Consider the following 18,540-nt stretch of genomic DNA (forward strand, 5'->3'; position numbering starts at 1 on the left):
AGCATTCAGCGTACTTTGTCCTGAAGTCTGTCCTGAGGTGTGTTAATGGCAGGTGTGCAGCTGTTAAGTGACCCCTCCAGGGCAACACCTTCCAGGAGTCTCACCCATCCCTGCCTCCTGGAGTACTCCCTGGAAAACTCTTACTCAGCCTTCAAAATTCAACTCTGACATCGCTTCTGAGAAGTGTCCCAAAATCAGAGAGACCGAAACAGACAGACACAAACTCAGACAGACTCAGAGAGACAGGGTGAAAGATGGAGGCGTTTAGAAAAATACAGAGAGGACGGGACTTCCTGGTGGTCCAATGGATAAGACTCCATGCTCCCAATACAGGAGGGGGCATGAGTTCGATCCCTGATCAGGGAACTAAGATTCCACATGCCATGCGTGGCATGGCCAATAAAAAAAATAAGAAGAAAAGAAAAGAAATAGAGGGGAAGGAAGTGGGGAGGGGGACACAGAGAGCACCACACAGAGGCAGAGGAAGGCAGGACAAGACACAGAGGTTGCCAAGGTCAACCAGCTATGTTTGGGACATGAAGCTACAGTGACTAGGCCCCAGGTCCCCTCACCTCCCAGGAGCCCTGCCTGGAGCTGGGGAGGGCGCCAGACGCAGAGGCCAAGACAGCCCCAGTATGACTGGAGAACAAACCAGCCAGGAGGTGCTGAGACGAGTCATTTATTGAAAGCTCAGGACTTGCCAAGGAGGCCCTAGATCTTTCTCCAAAGCGTAGTCTTGCGGCTAGCCCTGCAGTCCCCACTCCAGACTGGGGGCAGAGCTGCAGGGCCGGAGCATCCGGGGGGCCCTGGGTGGATAAGGGACACTTATACTGTCACAGACACAGGCTAGAGCCTGGGAGGGAAACTGAGGCAGATGGGCAGGTGGGCAGGATTCTGGCAGTCAACACAGAGGGATGGCAGCCCTCTGTCAGCCTCAGGATGGCACGGTCAGCACCACGGCATTCTGCAAAGAGCAATGGCTCTGGGTTAGGTCCTCTGAGCCCTTGTGCCCAACACCCCGCTACACCCCCAACCCCTGCAGCCACTCTGTGTTCCCCACCCTCAACACCAACCCCGTGCCCTGGGGTGAGCGCTGTACTGGGAACACAGCTTGCATTTACTAAGTGAATGAGTGAACAAATGAATGAGCGATGAATAAGTGACCTTCAGTGTGGGAGAGGTCCCTGATTTTAGGGACTTCAGTTCAAGTGTCATTTTTCCTGTGAATTTATTGTGTGACCTTGGACCAGAAACGGGGCCTCTGACAGCCTTGGTCCTTATCTGAGAAGTAGGTCCAGCATTCCCTGATCTGCCCACCTCCCAGAGCTGTTCCAAGACTCAAAGGCGTACTGGACTGAAGAGGATTGTGAGACCATGCCCATACTCAGCAGGAAAAAATGCCCTGATCTATTAGAGAAGGCTGCCACAGGCACGGCGCAGGGGAGAAACAGAAAGTGTACTTGCTACCCCTGGACCAGGGGAACTGTGATTCTGTGAGGAAACCTGAGATCCCATCCCACAGGCCAGTTCTGTGTCTGAATTCAACAAGAAAGAGCTCTGTGACTGCTTGCCAACATCCGCCTTGGGCAAGTAAGGAAGGAGCGCTAGAATGTATGTCATATATTTGCCATTCCCAAGTTAGGTAGTTTATAATCCCTGAGCAACCTAGAAAATGGTGCAGCAACAGACCTTGTCAGAGGCAGAGCAGTCCCCTCTCCAGAGACAAGCTTTAGGCCCATCAAGGCTTACCCTTCCCACCATGGGAAACTCACCTCTATGATTGCCAGGGCCGCATTGGCAAAATTGACATTGAGAACCTTAGGCAGGGGGATCCCAACATCTAGGTTCACTGTGAAAAGGATGTGGTTGAAAGCAAAGATATGTGAGGGGCCAAGGTAGGACCTGATGACCCTATTCCACCACTTTGAGATAGCCAATTCTCTTCTTGGAGACTCAGGTTCCAGTGAGACTCCTACTCATCCTACTAAACCCAAACAAAAATGCCCCTTTTCTCTATTGTCTTAAGGGGTTCCCTCAGCAGAGCCTCCTTGAGGTTCTCTCAGTCTCTTGCACAGTCTGGGTCATTTATATTCTATTCATTTGTTTATACAACTATTTCCATCTGCATTGTGAGCCTGAAGACACGATCCACGTCAGATAGCTCTTGACACCCAGAGTTGAGCATGATGCAGGAGCAATCCATATTGTTTGATTGGAAACAATCCTAGTTTCTGTATCTTAGAAAGGGGGATCAAGCCCTCTCCAATCTCAGTGTCTATTAAGAACAGTAGAGAATGATCAAACCACTTTGCTGTACACTTGAAACTAACACAACATTATAAATTAACTATACTTCAATTTTTTAACAAAAGAGCAATGGAGAGAGGCAATGGATTTGGCAATCCTGAGTTCAGACATTCTGTGTCCAAGAAGACACTTAAGGCTTCGCTTACCATTGAGCTTTGGCACATAAGCTAGCCGGACCACACTGCTGAGCCATTCTTCTAAACGGGATGCCTGCAACAGAGCATGCAGAGAGGCTGGAAGGGGTGGCTTTGCAGGGAGCAGTACCACCCTTCCCGGGAAGAAAACTCCAGTGGTCCAGCTGCCCCAGCCTCCCCACAAGCCTGATGACATAGCTCCTAGTGGGCACAGGAACTGCTGGGGTGGGCAGTCCAAGAGTGACCCCAAGGGGACTCTGATTTAGGCAGGCTTCACTCTGGGCCCCGTGAGCTTGGAAGGGCTGCTCTCCTGGAGGAAGGATCTGGGGGTCCTTGTGGGGGCCTGTGTCTGAGAAAGAGGGAGGAAATGAGCCCAGCTCCAGTAATTCTGTGTGGTCTGACCTTAGATTCCTGGGACTTGAGAAACACTTAGAATGATCTAGAATCTGAAACCATCATGAAATTCTAGAACCTCGGGACTTTGTAAGAAGCAGGAAACTAAGGGCTCTGTGAGTCTCTGAAATGTTAGAACCTTCTGAGTTCAAGGACCTTATTACTTGTGTGAAGTTCCAGAATTTTGAGCCCTTGTGAGGTTCTACACATTTACAACTTTGTAAGGTTCCAAGACTGAAAGACCGTGAGATTCACTTTCCTAAGACAATGACTGTTTGACAAGTGAGTGCACGTGTGTGCAGGCACACACAGAGACACACCAGCCGGGATGTTTGTCCACTCCGTCTTTTGGGGGCAGAGCCCAGACTGGGGCCAGCTCAGTCATACAGCCTGACTCATCCTGCTTCCTTTCCACCCTGCCTGTAGACCCTCACCACCGCCAAACTGCCCAGCCTCCCAGGAACTTACATCCAAGGTGTGGGCAGAGGAGGACGCCAGCTGGACGCTGAGCCTGGCAGAGAGAAGAGAGATGTTGAGTGGCTCCAGCACCCACCACATCCCAGCCTGCCCCATCCCTAGCTCACCAGGATCAGGAAACAGGGTTACAGGCCCAACTCTGCCTCCACTCAGCCTAGATTTGGGGTCTCAGTTTACCCACCTGTAAAATGGGCTTGGAGGGAGCTAACCTCCTTCTGAAATGTCATGACTGCCACCTCCAACTCCATGGCCCTGGAACCTTGATCTGACTCCCACTTGTTTGACTGATGCTCTCTGAGGAGTAGCCCTCCCATAGACTGAGCCCTGGATACAGGGTGCTCTGTACCCCACAGCTGTTCACAAACAGCAATAAACCATCAGTGGATCACAGCTGGCCCACATAAAGGTCCAGGGCCAGAGCCCGGACACACATCTCTTCTCCTGCAGAGCTGAGGCTTCACCAGCCACCAGGAAGAGGAGGTGAACCCTGGCAGTGGGTGAGGTCTTTGTCAAGTATAGAAATGGAGTGTCGGTGGAGCCTTGTGAGGAGGGGGAGTGGGGGGGGGGCAGCTGCAGCCTGAGGGGCCGGCAGGGATCAGGTGAGCACCGGGTGCCTATGGCCCAGGGCAGGCAGATCTCAGAGTCCCCTGGGAATACTCCTGCATCCTGCATCCAGGGGTGGGACAGAGAGGCCCCAGGCCCCAGGCCAAGGTGAGAGCACTGGGCCTGGAGAACGGAGGCCTAGACAGAGGACTTGCTTCCAGGGACAATGCACTTTTGGAGGCTGGGCTTTGCAAACTGTAAAGTGCTGTGCATGCGTGAGGAAAGATTGTCATCAACCTCACTATCTCGGTTAGTATGATTATCATGAGGCCTAGTTACCAGAGGGGGGTAGAAACTAGAGAAATAGCTGCTGCTGCTGCTGCTGCTGCTGCTGCTGCTGCTGCTGCTAAGTCACTTCAGTCGTGTCCGACTCTGTGCGACCCCATAGACGGCAGCTCACCAGGCTCCCCTGTCCCTGGGATTGTCCAGGCAAGAACACTGGAATGGGTTGCCATTTCCTTCTCCAATGCATGAAAGTGAAAAGTGAAAGTGAAGTCGCTCAGTCGTGTCCGACTCTTAGCAACCCCATGGACTGCAGCCCACCAGGCTCCTCCGTCCATATAGCTAATCCACATGAATAGCAAAGCATCTGACCACATTCAAAGACAGGTATCTCCATGGCCTGCCTCTAGGGCTGATAACTCAGAAGTCTGGACTCCTCTGCAGCAGGTTTATCTCCAGGGCCAGGTTTTGAGCAGGTGCTATGGAAGATGCCCATTCTGGAGGCGATTCTCTGAGCCCTAGTTGCCTCATCTGTAAAATGGGCCAAGACCACCCCTTGCCAGCAGGTTCCAGAGGCAAGGAAGACTTTGGCAAAACAAACACCTGCAATTCAGTTGCCTCTCAATAAATAATGGGGTTTCTGCTAGTCCCTAATTCTTTTTTTAAGTCTTTATTGAATTTGTTACAACACTGCTTCTGTTTTACATTCTGGCTTTTGGGCCGTGAGGCATGTGGGATCTTAGTGACTCAAACAGGGATCGAACCCACATCCCCTGCATTGGAAGGGGAAGTCTTAACCACTGGACCACTAGTGAAGTCCCCCTAATTCTTGTTCATAAAGACAACACCCAGGATCCCACGTTACCGTTCCAGGGATAGCGAGATGTGCAGCTTGGTAGCCGAGGGAGCCAGCTGGGCATTTAAAGTCATCACCTACATGAGAACAGCAGGCAGAAATTATACCAATTTGGAAAAAGGAGCTTGAAGACAGGTCTGCCTTGGCCAACAGGTGACTTCCCACCATTCGTTTCCTCCACTACCCCTTGCTGATGTGTGAGTGTCCATGCTGGGCTACGAGGAAGTCATGTGAAGGTTCTGGTGCTCAGAAACCAGGGTACTAAGGGCTGTCAGTGTTGGATGTGAGGGAGTCCTGGGGTGGCAGGAGCTTGGACAGACCCTCAATCCCACCTGCAGTGGGTGAGGGAAGGCATCACCCACAAGGTGACCCCTGTGCTGAATCCTGGAAGACAAGGAGTTAGCCAAAGGAAGGGGAGAAATGTGGTGGTCTCTGCACAAGCAAGGGCAAGGTGGGGGAACCTGGCAGCCCTGAGTAACTGGCTTAGGGCACAAGGCTGGGAAAGCAGGAGAGTGAGGCTGGGGGTGGGGGACGTGGCAAGGAATGGTATCTGGCTGTGTGGGGCCAGGGCAGAGTGAGCAGGGTAGGGACTGCCTCTGCCCAGATGTATGGTTGGGGAAACTAGCAGAGGTGGGGTGGAGGGGAGCAGAATGGAGGTGGGGGGCTGGGGAGAGCTGGAGGGTCATCCAAGAGATATCTGAGCATAGGGTGGCTGGGGGGCGGGGACAATTCCTGAGATCCTGCAGAAGCACCCGGGACATGTGTGATGAGGGAGCAGGCAGGAGTCCGAACAGTCAGGTTGACAGTGGGTGAGGGCTTCCTGCACGGTGCCCCATGGGATCCCCACCCCGAGATCCACAGCCTGGAGCGGGTCAGCCCTACTCAGAACCCCAGTGCCGGCTCCCACCCCTCAGCCGCTCACCCCATTCAGCTGGAATAAGGCTTCATGGGCCCCCTGAGGGAAGTAGGACAGCACATGGATGGTAGTTGAGATGGAGACCGTGGCCTTGTGGTTCTGAAGCGTGACTGTGGGCGCTTCCTTCACCCGCAAGGAGAGCAGGAGCTGCTGGCCTGGGGGCAGCTTCCGCAGGGCCTGGAGAGAAGCAAGGGCAGAGCAGGGGGCATGGGGGCATCTTAGATGCCCCACTAATAGAATCAGCCGGTCAGTTGGTCAACAAGCACTCACTGAGCACCTAGTGGGTACCAGTACTGAGCTGGGAGCTGTGGTAACAGCCTGAACCAGATAGGTCTGGTCTCGGCCCCCTTGAGGCTGACATTATGGAACAGCCCAATTAGAGTCAAAATCGCCCCTAGGACACACTTTATTACACAACGTAAAAAAAGAAAAGAAAACAAAAAACCTTCCTATGCCCATAGTCCCTACATGATCCATCTTCTGCCCTCCTATCTAGCCTCCCACCACTGGCCCCTATTCTCTTCTCTCTTAGACTCACTGACCACTTTGCTGTTCCTCCAAGCTGCCAGGCACACTCCTACCTCAGGGCCTTTGCACTCGCTGTTCCCTCTGCCAGAAATGTCTTCTCCAGACACCTTCACCGTTCCCTCCCTCCCCTCTTTCAGCCTTCAGCTCACATATCACCTCCCCAGTGAGGCCTTTGCGAGGTACCCTCCTCCACCTTCTGACATTGTATATATTCTGCTTATTCATTTGTTCAATGTCTGTCCCTCCCATCACAATGGCAGCTCCTGGAACACAGAGACTTTTATCTACTTTTCACTGTCTGCCCCTTCCACATGCCCAGCACCTGGCACAGGGCTGCTAAATAATTCAGATTCCCACAGCTGGAAAGAAGCTGTTCAGCCCCAGTTGGAGGAATGGTAAAGCTGAGGGCCAGGCCCTGTAGCCACGTACTGACTGATGCCCACTAGCCAAATCTCCCTGAATCTTCTCCTTTCTCTTACTTTTCCAAGGTCACTGCCCTGAGTCTTCTCTCTGGGGACAAGAACACTGAGACTAAGATGAAGTAAGGCAGTTGGCCGAAGAATTGATGCTTTTGAACTGCGGTGTTGGAGAAGACTCTTGAGAGTCCCCTGGAGTACAAGGAGATCCAACCAGTCCATCCTAAAGGAGATCAGTGCTGGGTGTTCATTGGAGGAACTGATGCTGAAGCTGAAACTCCAATACTTTGGCCACCTGATGAAGAGAACTGATTCATTTGAAAAGACCCTAATGCTGGGAAAGATTGAAGGCGGGAGAAGGGGACGACAGAGGATGAGATGGTTGGATGGCATCACTGACACAATGGCCATAGGTTTGGGTGGACTCCGGGAGTTGGTAATGGACAGGGAGGCCTGGCGTGCTGCAGTTCATGAGGTCGCAAAGAGCTGGACACAACTGAGCAACTGAACTGAACTGAAGGCAGTTGGAGGGAGGGGGCTACAGTCATTTGGAAAGAAACTCCTGTCCTCTGCTTGACAGAGGAGCAACAGGCCGAGGACAAATGCCCAGTTGACTTCTGGTGCAGTTAAACCCTGGTCCTTTCCTCTCTAAGCAAAATCTACTATTAGGAAAGGATATGGTGTTAGTCAATCACACTTCAGTGTGAATTTGAACTCAACATTCAATTATGACTGTCTGTAGAGCTGTATTGAGAAAGATTCTGGAGTCCATTCAAGGTCATCAGGAAAGACCTACCATGAATAAAGTCCATGAGAGGGTCACTCACCTCAGGGACCAAGGCTGCTAGATCTGTACTTGTCAGTGGGACATTGCTGGGAACCTGGACCGGAGACCAAATGGGAAGGGGGATAAACACAGAGCCGAGATAGGGATCCCTCAGCACAAAGAGTAGCTTCCTCCCACCCAACTACATACATGCATCTCCACAGACACTCATGTTCCTTCTAGTAACCAATGATGAGTGCTTACTACATGCCAGACTCATGCTAAGGGCTTTCTGAGCCTTCACTCATTCCACCTTTATAACTGCTCCAGGAAGTAGGTGCTATGATTACTCCCATTTTACAGATGACAAACCAGAGTTTCCTGTCCAGGCTCATAAGCTGGTAAACGGTGGCACCAGGCTTTGACCTTTTAAACTTCCCTCCCAATTTGAAGGCCCAGGAATCTGACCCCACATATTTTTGCTTTTTACCCCAAAATATTCCCAAATACTATAAATTTGTTTCTATCATTTACAAATTAGGACATTTCATATAAATTTGCAGTTTCTAACTTAAAAAATTGGAAAATCTGGTCACATCTGGCTTCCAGTTCAAGGCCCTATTCCAACCACCCCACAGGCCTTCAGCATGCTCTTTGGACCCCACATATAGGAAGTGAATGATCAACCCCTGCTCCCTTGGGCTGAGCCACAGATGAGGGGCCCAGGTGGCTCAGAGTTTACTGCCTTTGGACAGGGCTGATACCAAGAAAATGCCACTGGGTAAGGCTTCTGGGCTGGGGCTTTCAGACATCTGTGAGGGTGTGACAGGGGCCAGAAGGGAAACAGACATCTCTGAAACTTCAGAATAAATGTCCAATGTCCAAATGTCGTGAAGAGCATAGTCGGTGACATCATTGACTTCCCCAAGCCCCAAAACTCCATCAGGGTGCCACCCAAGGAGGACCACACATCCCACGTGACCGCACCTCTGTACCTCTTTAACAGTGTTCGGGCTCTATATACCTTTGGTATAGTCCAAACTGAGTTTTCTTCTCTTCAATTCAAATATGCTCTTGAGAAAGTAGTAGGAATGTTAGCCATTCACACTTTAGTAAAAATTGAGCATTGACTCTACAAGAGCTCATCTGGTGCAGGGATGGAAAACTGGCTACATTTCACACACCAATTTTGACCAATTCAAAGTAACTTCCTGAGTGTCATGTTGAGAAAGACTCAGAAGTCCCATTCAGGTTTAGCCAAGTAGAGGCCATTATCAATTAGTAAAGTCTTGTAGACAAGTAATGTCATACTTGTCTACAAGAACAAGCATGGACATGTACCTGCTATAAAACTGTCCAAGTCTCTCTGATTATAAGAAGAAGGCTCATCAGGGCTGAACAGTGATGAGGTTCAGCTAGGTTACAACTAGCATTGCTAAGACCCAGCAGGGCAGGTTGCCACACTTACCAGCTCGGAAGTGATGTCCAGGTCAAGGGCACCGCTGGTCTGAAGGAGCCCAAACACGGTGTTAAAGAGGAACAGAGGCACGGTCACCTGGGATGTGTGGTCCTCCTTGGGCGGCACCTTGACGGGGTTGCGGGGCTTGGGGAAGTCAATGACGTCACCAGCTACGCTCTTCACGATGGGCTGCAGAGGTGAGAGACAGTGTGGCAGGATCTCAGGGCACCTCACTCACCTGGCTCTGAGTCAGCATCCCCTTCCTGGCCTCCACTGGGACCTCACCCACCCCCAGTGGTGGGCAGGGCCTTGGTGGGCACTTACGTTGACGTCCAGCTCTATATACTGGTTGGAGATGAGAGGCAGTGTGGCCAGAGTGAATTCCACGGACCCAAGAGCCCCAAGGGGCACCAGGCCTGGATGAGGAGGGGAGGAAGGAAAAATGAAGGAAGCCCCCATGAGCCCAGGCCCTACTTCTATTTACTGAGCACCTGCTGAATGCCTAGCACTCTACTGAGTGTTCACCTGGGTGCTACTGTCATCCCCATTTTACAGATATGGAAACTGAGGCTTTAACAGAGGAAGTCACTAGCCCCAAGCTACACAAGCCACAGAGTAGCAAAGCCAAGGTTCCCATTTTCCAGCGCTGGTGCCACTAACCACATCATTGCCCTGCCTCTCTCATATAACACCACATTCAGAGATACATCTGCCCCCAGGTTTTCTATCCTAATCCTAGTTAAGCATTTTTATACTTTTTTCAAGGCCCATTTGTGAATACAAAAGGCATCCATGTCTCCATAAGGCTCAGAGAGGCTGGGGGCCACTGTGGCTGAGGGGCCCTGGGTTCCTTATGTAAGCTCTGGACCTCAGTCATCTTGTCTGTCCAGATAATAATAATATCTGCCTCACACTCTGACAGTGCCAGACACCCCACTGGTGATCAGCGAGAGGCCTGAAGCCCCGATAGATGGAGACCTGGATGGTTCTGCGTCTCCTCACCCCATTGAACCGGCCTCAGCCCAGAACTCCACCATTAGGCCTCCTCATCATGGCGGCCTCATCAGTCTGAGGAAGACGTGAAAGGGCCCAGAATTCTCCCCCGTCCTCTTCGCTGGTACCCCACCCATTGGGGTAATGGGGTGGAGAGGTAAGAGCAGGTGCAGAGGAGGAGCAGGGTGGACCCCGACTTACCCAGCACGGCCCCCAGGAGCTCATTCACCACGCCCAGCACACTGTCCACCACGGGGCACAGCTGTGTCCAGAGGAGATGGGGGTTAACAGGAGCATGAGAGTGGGCCCCAGCCTGGTGCAGGGAATGACTGCATTTTCTTTAAAGTATTTGCTTTGGGGTCCCAGGGACCCCAAACAGGACAGACAATGGAGATGGATAGGGGGGCACACAGGTGGGAGGCATGGATGGGCTGGAGCTTGAAGTGTCAGAGGGCAGAGGTGTCAATGGGTGGTGCAGAGGGCCAGCTACATGGGCCCCCTCAGAACACCTTGGAGGATGCTGGGGGGACATGGGGACACATTCTAGAGGCTCGCTGGGGCGTGGGGACAAGGCCTTCCCCAGAGGAAACAAATGACTATTTTCTCCAAGGTCTCAGGCCCTTCCTGCCATCCAGGTGGACGCCCGGAGACCTACAATCCGGATCCCACAGAACGGCACCTCCTACCCTCCACACAGTCAAGCCTGGCCCGGGGCGTCGACTATAACACCACCCTGGGTTTCCCAGAAAACCCCTGGGCTGTGACAACAGGGAGCAAGCAGTTTGGATTCCAGAATCTTATCACAGAATCTGAGTCCACCGCAGCAAGTACCCCAAAGGTGGCCCAGCCCAGCCCCTTCTCTCACTCAGCCCCTTCATTCTACAGCTGGGGCCAGAGGAGACAGGTGACCTGTCCAAGATCACAGCTGTTCTCAGAAAGACAAGAGAAGGCTGTCTTTTCATTTAAACATGGAATCCCTAACTCCAGGGCTTCTGGGGTCAGGCACATCACAGAAAGGAGAGGAGACCAGACGGACTGTGATGGGAGAGGGTGAGCAGCCCCTTGGAGACCAGCTGTGTGCCACCTGCAGGAAGGAGGTACAGGCAGCCAGGATGGCTGACGGCACAAGAGAAGCCAGAAATCAGATTGCTGAGAGAAGCCTCCAGTCTCTAAGTGCCAGTAATTAACTCTTATTTTTAAAAACTCTTTGAGTCACATAAATCCTGTCTTGCAGCCAATTGTCCAGAGACCCCAGTTACTGGCTGTGACTTAAATGTAGCCACTCCCCTTGTTGAAATCAACTTGAGATGGGCCTGGGCTTCTGGGAGCTTCTCTTCTCCCCCTGAGCTGCTTTTCTGATTGGATTCTTGAAGCCCAGAGCAGTTTTGTCAACGTCAGTCTCCGATACCCTTGCCACCTCCACGGGTGTTCTTAACAAGGACTCACAAGAGAGGTCCAGCCAGGATTGGCAACCAGAAAGCCTGACTACTCTTTGCTGGCTGTCAGCAAGCCGCTTCCCTCTCCATCCTTAACAAAATGGAGCTTTTGCCAGACCAGCTTAAGTGTGGTTCAAGGGATGGCAGGGGCAGGCAGGAGCATCCTGGAGAAGTTTCATCATAAGTCACATGATGTCTTAATATATGGGCTTTCCTGGTGGCTCAGCAGTAAAGAATCTTCCTGCAATGCAGGAGATGTGGGTTCAATCCCTGGAGCAGGAAGATCCCCTGGAGGAGGAAACGGCAACCCACTCCAGCATTCTTGCCTGGAAAATCCCATGGACATAGGAGCCTGGCAGGCTATAGTCCATGGAATCACAAAGAGTCGGACCTGACTGAATGACTGAGCACACACACACACACACGTCTTAATATACATATATGTGATCTTCTTAGACGTGTTTGCTAAGCACAGGGCTTTTTTTAAAATCATTGAGTGACCCAATTTTAATTCAAATCTAGTTTACAGGAAAATATAAAGTCAATAACAAAACAGGTGGCAAAGACAAAACAGGGGGTAAGAAAGAGACTTGGATTGGAGAACAGGTCACCGGAAGCTGTAAATTTAGGGTTCAGAGGTCTGGGGACAGACTGTGCCAGCCCACCTACAGACTGGCAGGCAGCACCTGGGACGCCCATGGGCAGGCCAGGATGGGATTACCTGATGGGCGTGGAAGGAAAGACCAGCCTAATCCTGCCTGGCGCCCAGATTAACTCAAAGCCAGGGAGGAGGGGCACAGCCCAGGGGAGGGGGAGTGCCTGGTCTGTGGCCCCACACTCACCAATTCTGGCAGCACCTTGAAGAGTGTCTGTTCCACGACCCCAAAGAGTGGTGCAGGTAGCAACCTGGGCAGAATGAGATGTGTGAAGGTGTGGCTACCACACAGGGACAGCGCCAACTCGGATGACGGGGCAGCGTGGGCACTTGGGACTCAGGACATCACCCATCTCCTCTCCTGGTGGGCTTGACTGGGACTTAGGGATCTGGGCTTAAATCTTGGCTCTGCCTCACCATGGGGCCCAGAGAGGGATTTCAGTTTCCCCATCCATACAGTGACTGCTTTAGAGAGAGCTGCTGCCACTGAGATCAAATGGGAGCATACACGTGTCTAGTGCTCAATAAAAGTCTGTTCCCTTCATCTCTCCCAATAAGTATAGACAAGTGACATTTGGGTCAACAACAGCACCTGGCTTAGGCTGAGGGTTCAGTAAGTATTTGTGGAATGAATGAATGAATGTCTGAGGGGGTGGCCTGAGGATGTGCATGCAGACAGACTTAGGTCTGTTTGGAGACTATGGGGGTACAGAGGTAGGGTGACAACCACAGAACCGCAACCACAGGACACCAGCACCCTCCTGAGCTCCACCCCCTCCATGCCACCTCTAGCCCAGAGGAGCAGGATGGAGCTACTGGGATTTAAGGAGCCCAAGAGCCTGCCTGGAAGCCCCTTTTTAAGGCTCTTCTGCAGACAGAACCAACCCTGGTTCACCCTATTCTTGGAAACTAACACAGAGCTATCTGATCACCCATCACTGCACAGGGGCCACCCCGCAAAGGTGGGATGTGGGTGTGAGATTTGGTCTGGAATGGAGAGACTAACAGGGGCTGACTCAAAGTTGGAAAGGGTGGGGGCAGACAGCAGACGACAGTAGGGGCAGGTGCAGAGTGCTGCAAGAAAGCCTCGGACCTGAGTCCAGAGACCAGGTTATCTCCACACTTGCTGCAATGTGGGTGTGTGACCTTGGGCAAATCCCTAGCCCTCTGGGCTTCAGTTGCCCCGTGGGTGGAAGGGTCACTGTGTCCTAAACACCTGGAGTAAGAGATGGATATAACGGTGCCAGAGACTTTGGGATCATTAAATTTAGGTGCTCGTTATACAGATAAGGACACGGAAACCCAGACAATGGACGGGGATCCCTGGGGTCACACAGCAAGTCAGAGGCTGAGCTGGGTCTCTGACATGCTACAAGCAGAGACTCAGTTCCCCGCAGATGGAGGGATCCCCATTGGCCCTTGTTCTATCTGGAAGAAGGGAGGCAGGCTCTCCGGGGCTGGAGAAGTGGGACGCTCAGGAGCGGGAGTTGCAAGCTGGGGGCTGGACCAGAGTCCTTGTCCGTGGTGGGCCTCAGTCTACAAGTCTGTGCAATGGGCTGATGAGGTGAGAGGGGCAGCGGCAGGGTGAACTCAAGCCCCGCCCAGCTGGTCAAGGAGACCCCGAGGAGTCCCATCAGGTCTGGACACCGGGAGCCGCCCAACTAGGGCTCCAGCCTGCGGACTCACCCCGTAAGCAGGCTAATGTGTCCCAGGAGCGTGCTGCAGCGCTTGAGGATAAGGATGGGCGTACCCCGTGCGCTCACGCCCAGCGCCACCCGCGACGACACGTTCACCTCGGCGGCCAGCTGCAGGACGCTCCCGAGGGGGCTGCGACACCAGAAACTGGGGGCGTGACCAGGCAGCCAAGGCCCCGCCTCAGCCGCGCCCATCCCCGGGGCAGCAGACCAGGGCTCTGATGGGCAGCAGATGGGGTAGCCTTCCGAGGGGTCTAGTCCCCACCCCTCCTCTCTCTCCAGCCTCCCTGTCCCTTCTCACGCCCATGCGCCCCCTCCCTCACCCCAACCAGTGACCTCTCTCAGGGAGAGAGACGGAAGTCCCTGGACGTCCATGGGATGGAGATCCCTGGAGAGGGGTAGTGAGGTAGGATCCAGGGAGGGAATAGGAAAGCAGGAGTCCCTGGGAAGGAAGTAGGTTGGGAGGAAATAGAGGTTGAGGGGGTGAGCCTACAGAGACAATAGGGTAGGGGGTCCCCAGTGGGGTGGGGTGGGGAGCCGTAGGGTAAGAGGTCCAGGGGCACACTCACCCAGAGCCGTGCAGGCCCACCTTGGTGTGCAGGTTCAGCTGCACCCCAAACCCTGGCAGCAGCTTCACAGACACCTTTGGCAGTGTGACTTCCTCCACCTTCAGCCTGCGGGGAGGACAGGGCCACTGACATCCCCCCGCACCGGTCCCTTAGTGCCTGGACCCACCCAGACCAGGCTGGTCAGGACAGAGGTCTTTGGAGCAGACACTTGAAGAGGAGGAAGGAGGGAGCCCTGAAGATACTTGGATTAGCCTAGAGAGACTGAGAAACTTGCCCCAGATCACACACTCACACAGTTATTGAAACTGATCCCACAGCTGGAACCCTCAACCACAGGGACGTGCTGCCTGACATTCAGTAGACCCCTTATTTTCTGACTCAGTTTCTAGGACTCCCTCTCTAAAGCTCCCCATGATATTCCCACTGCCTTCCAACAAATTAAAAAAGTCAACCTCTTCTCTATTCCCTGAAGCAAAGAAAAGACCAGGCTACCTGAACAGCATGCAGGAGGTAGACAGTCACGCGGCCACATTGTGAAACTCACCCAGAAAGCTCCTCAACAACGCCAAAAACCCCTCCATAGCTCAGCAAGCCACCTCCTCCGAGCAGGCCCCCAGAGCCCAGGAGGCCCTGGTTCACAGACGTGACTGTTCCCAGCACGTTCTGTAGAATGGGCCCACCGACCAGCGAGTTCTGGATGGCTGCAAAGAGGGCAGGTGGGGGGTGGGGGGGAGCCGAGGGGAGAGGAGGGGGAAGGAAGTTTCATATTACAGATGAGAAAACTAGGGCCCAGAGAGGGGCAAAGTCACACAGCAAATCGGGTTTGGGGCCAACAGTATGACTAGGACTCCTGGACACTGGACCACCCAGTAGCATTGAAAGGGGGGAACAAAAGTAAAGGAGGGAGCACCCAGCCACCAGAGCTTGAGCAAAAGGGAGGAGGCAACCCCTCCTGGGCACGACTGGCCTGACTCTATGTGGATTGTGAGAAGGGCAAGATGGAAAGCACTGCCTCGTGGAGGTTGGGACAATAAGGGGAGCTTCCGGGAAGCATTTGCTCTTCACAGCCATGGTCACTCTGGGCCGTTGAGCCCCTGAGGCCCCAAATGCTTAGTAGAATTCCGCTACCCCAGAAATGGGGGGGCAGAGATGCTGGCTTAGCCAGCACTCACCCCCAGACCTCCTCAACCCTGCCCACCCCCATCCCTGAGGGAGACTCAAACTCGACTTGCTCATCCAGTCCAGTTCCCCTCTCAGAAGGGAGTGAACTACTCATTGGAGCCTGCACACCAGCCATTAAGCCCCTGAACTCTACACAGTTGGGAATCAAACCCTGTTCTCGTCTACTCCCCGAAGCATAAGCATGTAAGTCTATCTATGAGACAGTTTACACTGCGGCTGGACCCTCACACCCTGCCCACCTTGGGCTCACCTTTGCCGAGTTCATCCTTGTCGATCCTAGCGAGGGTGCCCACTGTCTCAAGCAGCCCCTGGCACGGAGTCACCAGACCCCAGAGGAGAAGTGGGGACCACATGCCCAACATTGTTGGTGTCACACCTACCAAGAATGGAAGCAGAAACCTGGGGCCATCCTTGTGCCCAGGGCTTCTCTTCCCTGTGCCTCTTCACCAGCCTGGGGCCCTCCCACCGGCCTGGCACAGCTCAAGTCCAGTTTCACTCCCAGGAAAGCCCTCTCCCTCCAATTTGAGCAGCAGCTAACACATCTGAATTTAAAGTCTTAGGCATCTGTGGTCCCAGGGAGCCTGGACCTGGCTCTGAGAGAAAGCCATAGAGGGCCTTCCTTTCCAGAACAGCAGGACAGGATCTCCGTTTTCTGGACCACTTTCCCATTGGCTCAGGGGGCCATTTCAGAAGGTGTGGCTGATTGGAGACATTCAGCAGACAGATTTGACAAGTCCCGTTTCTCGCCTGCCTCCCTTACCTCTTGGACTGCAAGGAAATCAAACCAATCAATCCTAAAGGAAATCAACCCTGAATATTCATTGGAAGGACTGTTACTGAAGCTCCAATATTTTGGCCACCTGATGCGAAAAGCTGACTCACTGGAAAAGACTCTGATGAAGGGAAAGAATGAGGGCAGGAGGAGAAGGGGGAGATAAATGGTTGACGGCATCACTGACTCAATGAACATGAGTTTGAGTAAACTCCAGGAGATAGCGAAGGACAGAGGAGCCTGACATGCTGCAGTCCTTGGGGTCACAGAGTCGGACACAATTTAGCGACTGAACGGTAACAGTAAACCCTGCGTCTATCCTGGACTGATGTTGAAAAGAACAAGATAGGAAGTGACAGCATAGCTAACGTTAGTTTCATAGGTTGGGATTTTTCTTTATGAAGTTCCATATCTGCCAGCCCAATTACATACCCATCATCACCCCTGCTTAAACTCTTCAGTGGTTCCCCACTGCCCTGGTATAGAACCCAGGCTCCTTACTGTTACTCACAAGGACTCTACCTGCCTCTTTACCTTCTCCGTCTTAACCTTGACAAGCTCCTTCCACCTCAGGGCCTTTGTACACGCTATTCTTTCTGTTAGGGATGTTCTTCCTCTGGACTGACTCCTCACTTTTCAGGTTCTGAATAAATGTCACCTACTTGGAGAGGCTGCCCTCCTTCACTTTGTCTAAAGAAGGCTGTCTGTCACCAAACACCACCCAGAATATATACTTGAAGGCAGTTTGCGACCACGCATTGTGTTTGTGTTCTCATGTGCCATTTCTGTGAGTTCCCTGGGGGCAGGGACTGTTTCTAGAGTCTCAGTGCATAATTGTGTGTTGGAGCAGATGCTGGCTGAGGGGCCAAGAGTAGATGGAAATCCAGCCCCACTGTATTCGCCAACTCTTTGCTCTGGTGCAGGCTCCGTCTCCCCAAAAGGACACCTTTTCCTCTTGCACAGAGGTGCATAAGGGCTCTGTAGGAACCAGCTGGTATCAGCAGGACTGGTCCCAGAGTGGCTCCCTGTAACTTTGACTCTCTCATAGAAGGAAATATTCCCACAGTGGGAAATCAGTCAGGATTAGTGGTTCAGAGAAAAATGGGCACCTCTTCAGCCTAGGAAAATTTTGCCCTCAGCCCATGAATCCCTGCCTTTTCCCCCTAAGTCCCTGTTTTCCCATCTGCAAAATGGATTTTTTCTCCCATCACCTTCCAGGTACCCGCAGTGTTCTCCTAGGGAGAATTCTTTCTGGGCCCATTATTCAGACGGGACAGCAGGATGGTTACAGGGCCAACAACTGGGGATCTGGATAAAGTTGGGGCTCTGCAGGCTGTCTTACCCTCTCCTGCAGCTCCACTAGGAGTAGATGGGGGCTCCTGGCCTCCTGTTAGCTCCTCCACCCACTCAGGCCCAGGGGCCGCCCTTATATGCCCACAGTGCCTCTGGGGACACAAAGGGGGCGCAGCCGCCAGAAACCTGTCAATGTGTCATGTCAGAAGCAAATTGTGGTTTTCCCTGCGGGCCTGGGCTAAGCCTTCCTTCTGGGGGTAGAGTGAAAGGGGAGGACTGGGGTCAGTGCCCAGGGGAGGGAATGAAAGCCTGGGGGCTGCAAAGGCAGCCATCTCCTCCTAGACCTGGGGGTGGAGTAGGGCATTCAGCCCACCTATGGGATCTCCCTTCAGGGTTCCCTAATGGCCACATGCGCCCTGATGGCACAGAATCCACCCTGCCTCCTCACCTACCCCACCTGAGGCCCAGGGAGAGAAGGAAGGAGCTTAAAGCTGCAGGGTCTTCTGTCCCTCTGCCCACCCCGACCCCAGGTCTGGCATGGAGATAGCCATGGGCCCTGGAGAGAGGAACTCTGTATAGTCCTGGGGAGGGCCACTAACTCCACCCCCATCTGCCAAGACCCAGTGTCCGCTGAGGTTCCAGAGCAGTGTTCCCCTCCTAAGTCTGGTGCAGGTGACGGTAGAGAGAAATCCATCCATCCATCCATCCATCCATCCATTATTTCTTGTGCAGGCACTTCTGCAGCACCTACTGTCTGCTGGGTGCTGGGGATAAGACCTGTAAACAAAAGAAACAAACCACCTCCCCTGATGACCAATAGAAATATAGTGCAATGAAAATTTTTTCCAGTAGCCACATTTTTTTATTTT

At 52.9% G+C, this 18,540-nt stretch overlaps 1 protein-coding gene across 1 annotated transcript; it reads right to left on the bottom strand.

The window, feature by feature from the left end:
* Positions 1-733: 733 nt before the first annotated feature.
* On the bottom strand, positions 734-15,968 carry BPIFB3 (BPI fold containing family B member 3). The gene is made up of 15 exons (XM_006064392.3): positions 15,857-15,968; positions 14,969-15,125; positions 14,425-14,529; positions 13,848-13,988; positions 12,349-12,412; positions 10,272-10,332; positions 9,402-9,493; positions 9,087-9,266; positions 7,680-7,733; positions 5,915-6,085; positions 5,002-5,069; positions 3,303-3,345; positions 2,454-2,517; positions 1,773-1,849; positions 734-964 (listed from the first exon to the last, which is right to left on the bottom strand). The coding sequence occupies exons 1-15, from the start codon at positions 15,966-15,968 to the stop codon at positions 935-937; spliced, it is 1,419 nt and encodes a 472-aa protein (XP_006064454.2). The 3' UTR covers positions 734-934.
* Positions 15,969-18,540: the final 2,572 nt, after the last annotated feature.

Source organism: Bubalus bubalis, chromosome 14 (assembly GCF_019923935.1).
Source record: "Bubalus bubalis isolate 160015118507 breed Murrah chromosome 14, NDDB_SH_1, whole genome shotgun sequence".
In the NCBI taxonomy this organism is placed as follows: domain Eukaryota; kingdom Metazoa; phylum Chordata; class Mammalia; order Artiodactyla; family Bovidae; genus Bubalus; species Bubalus bubalis.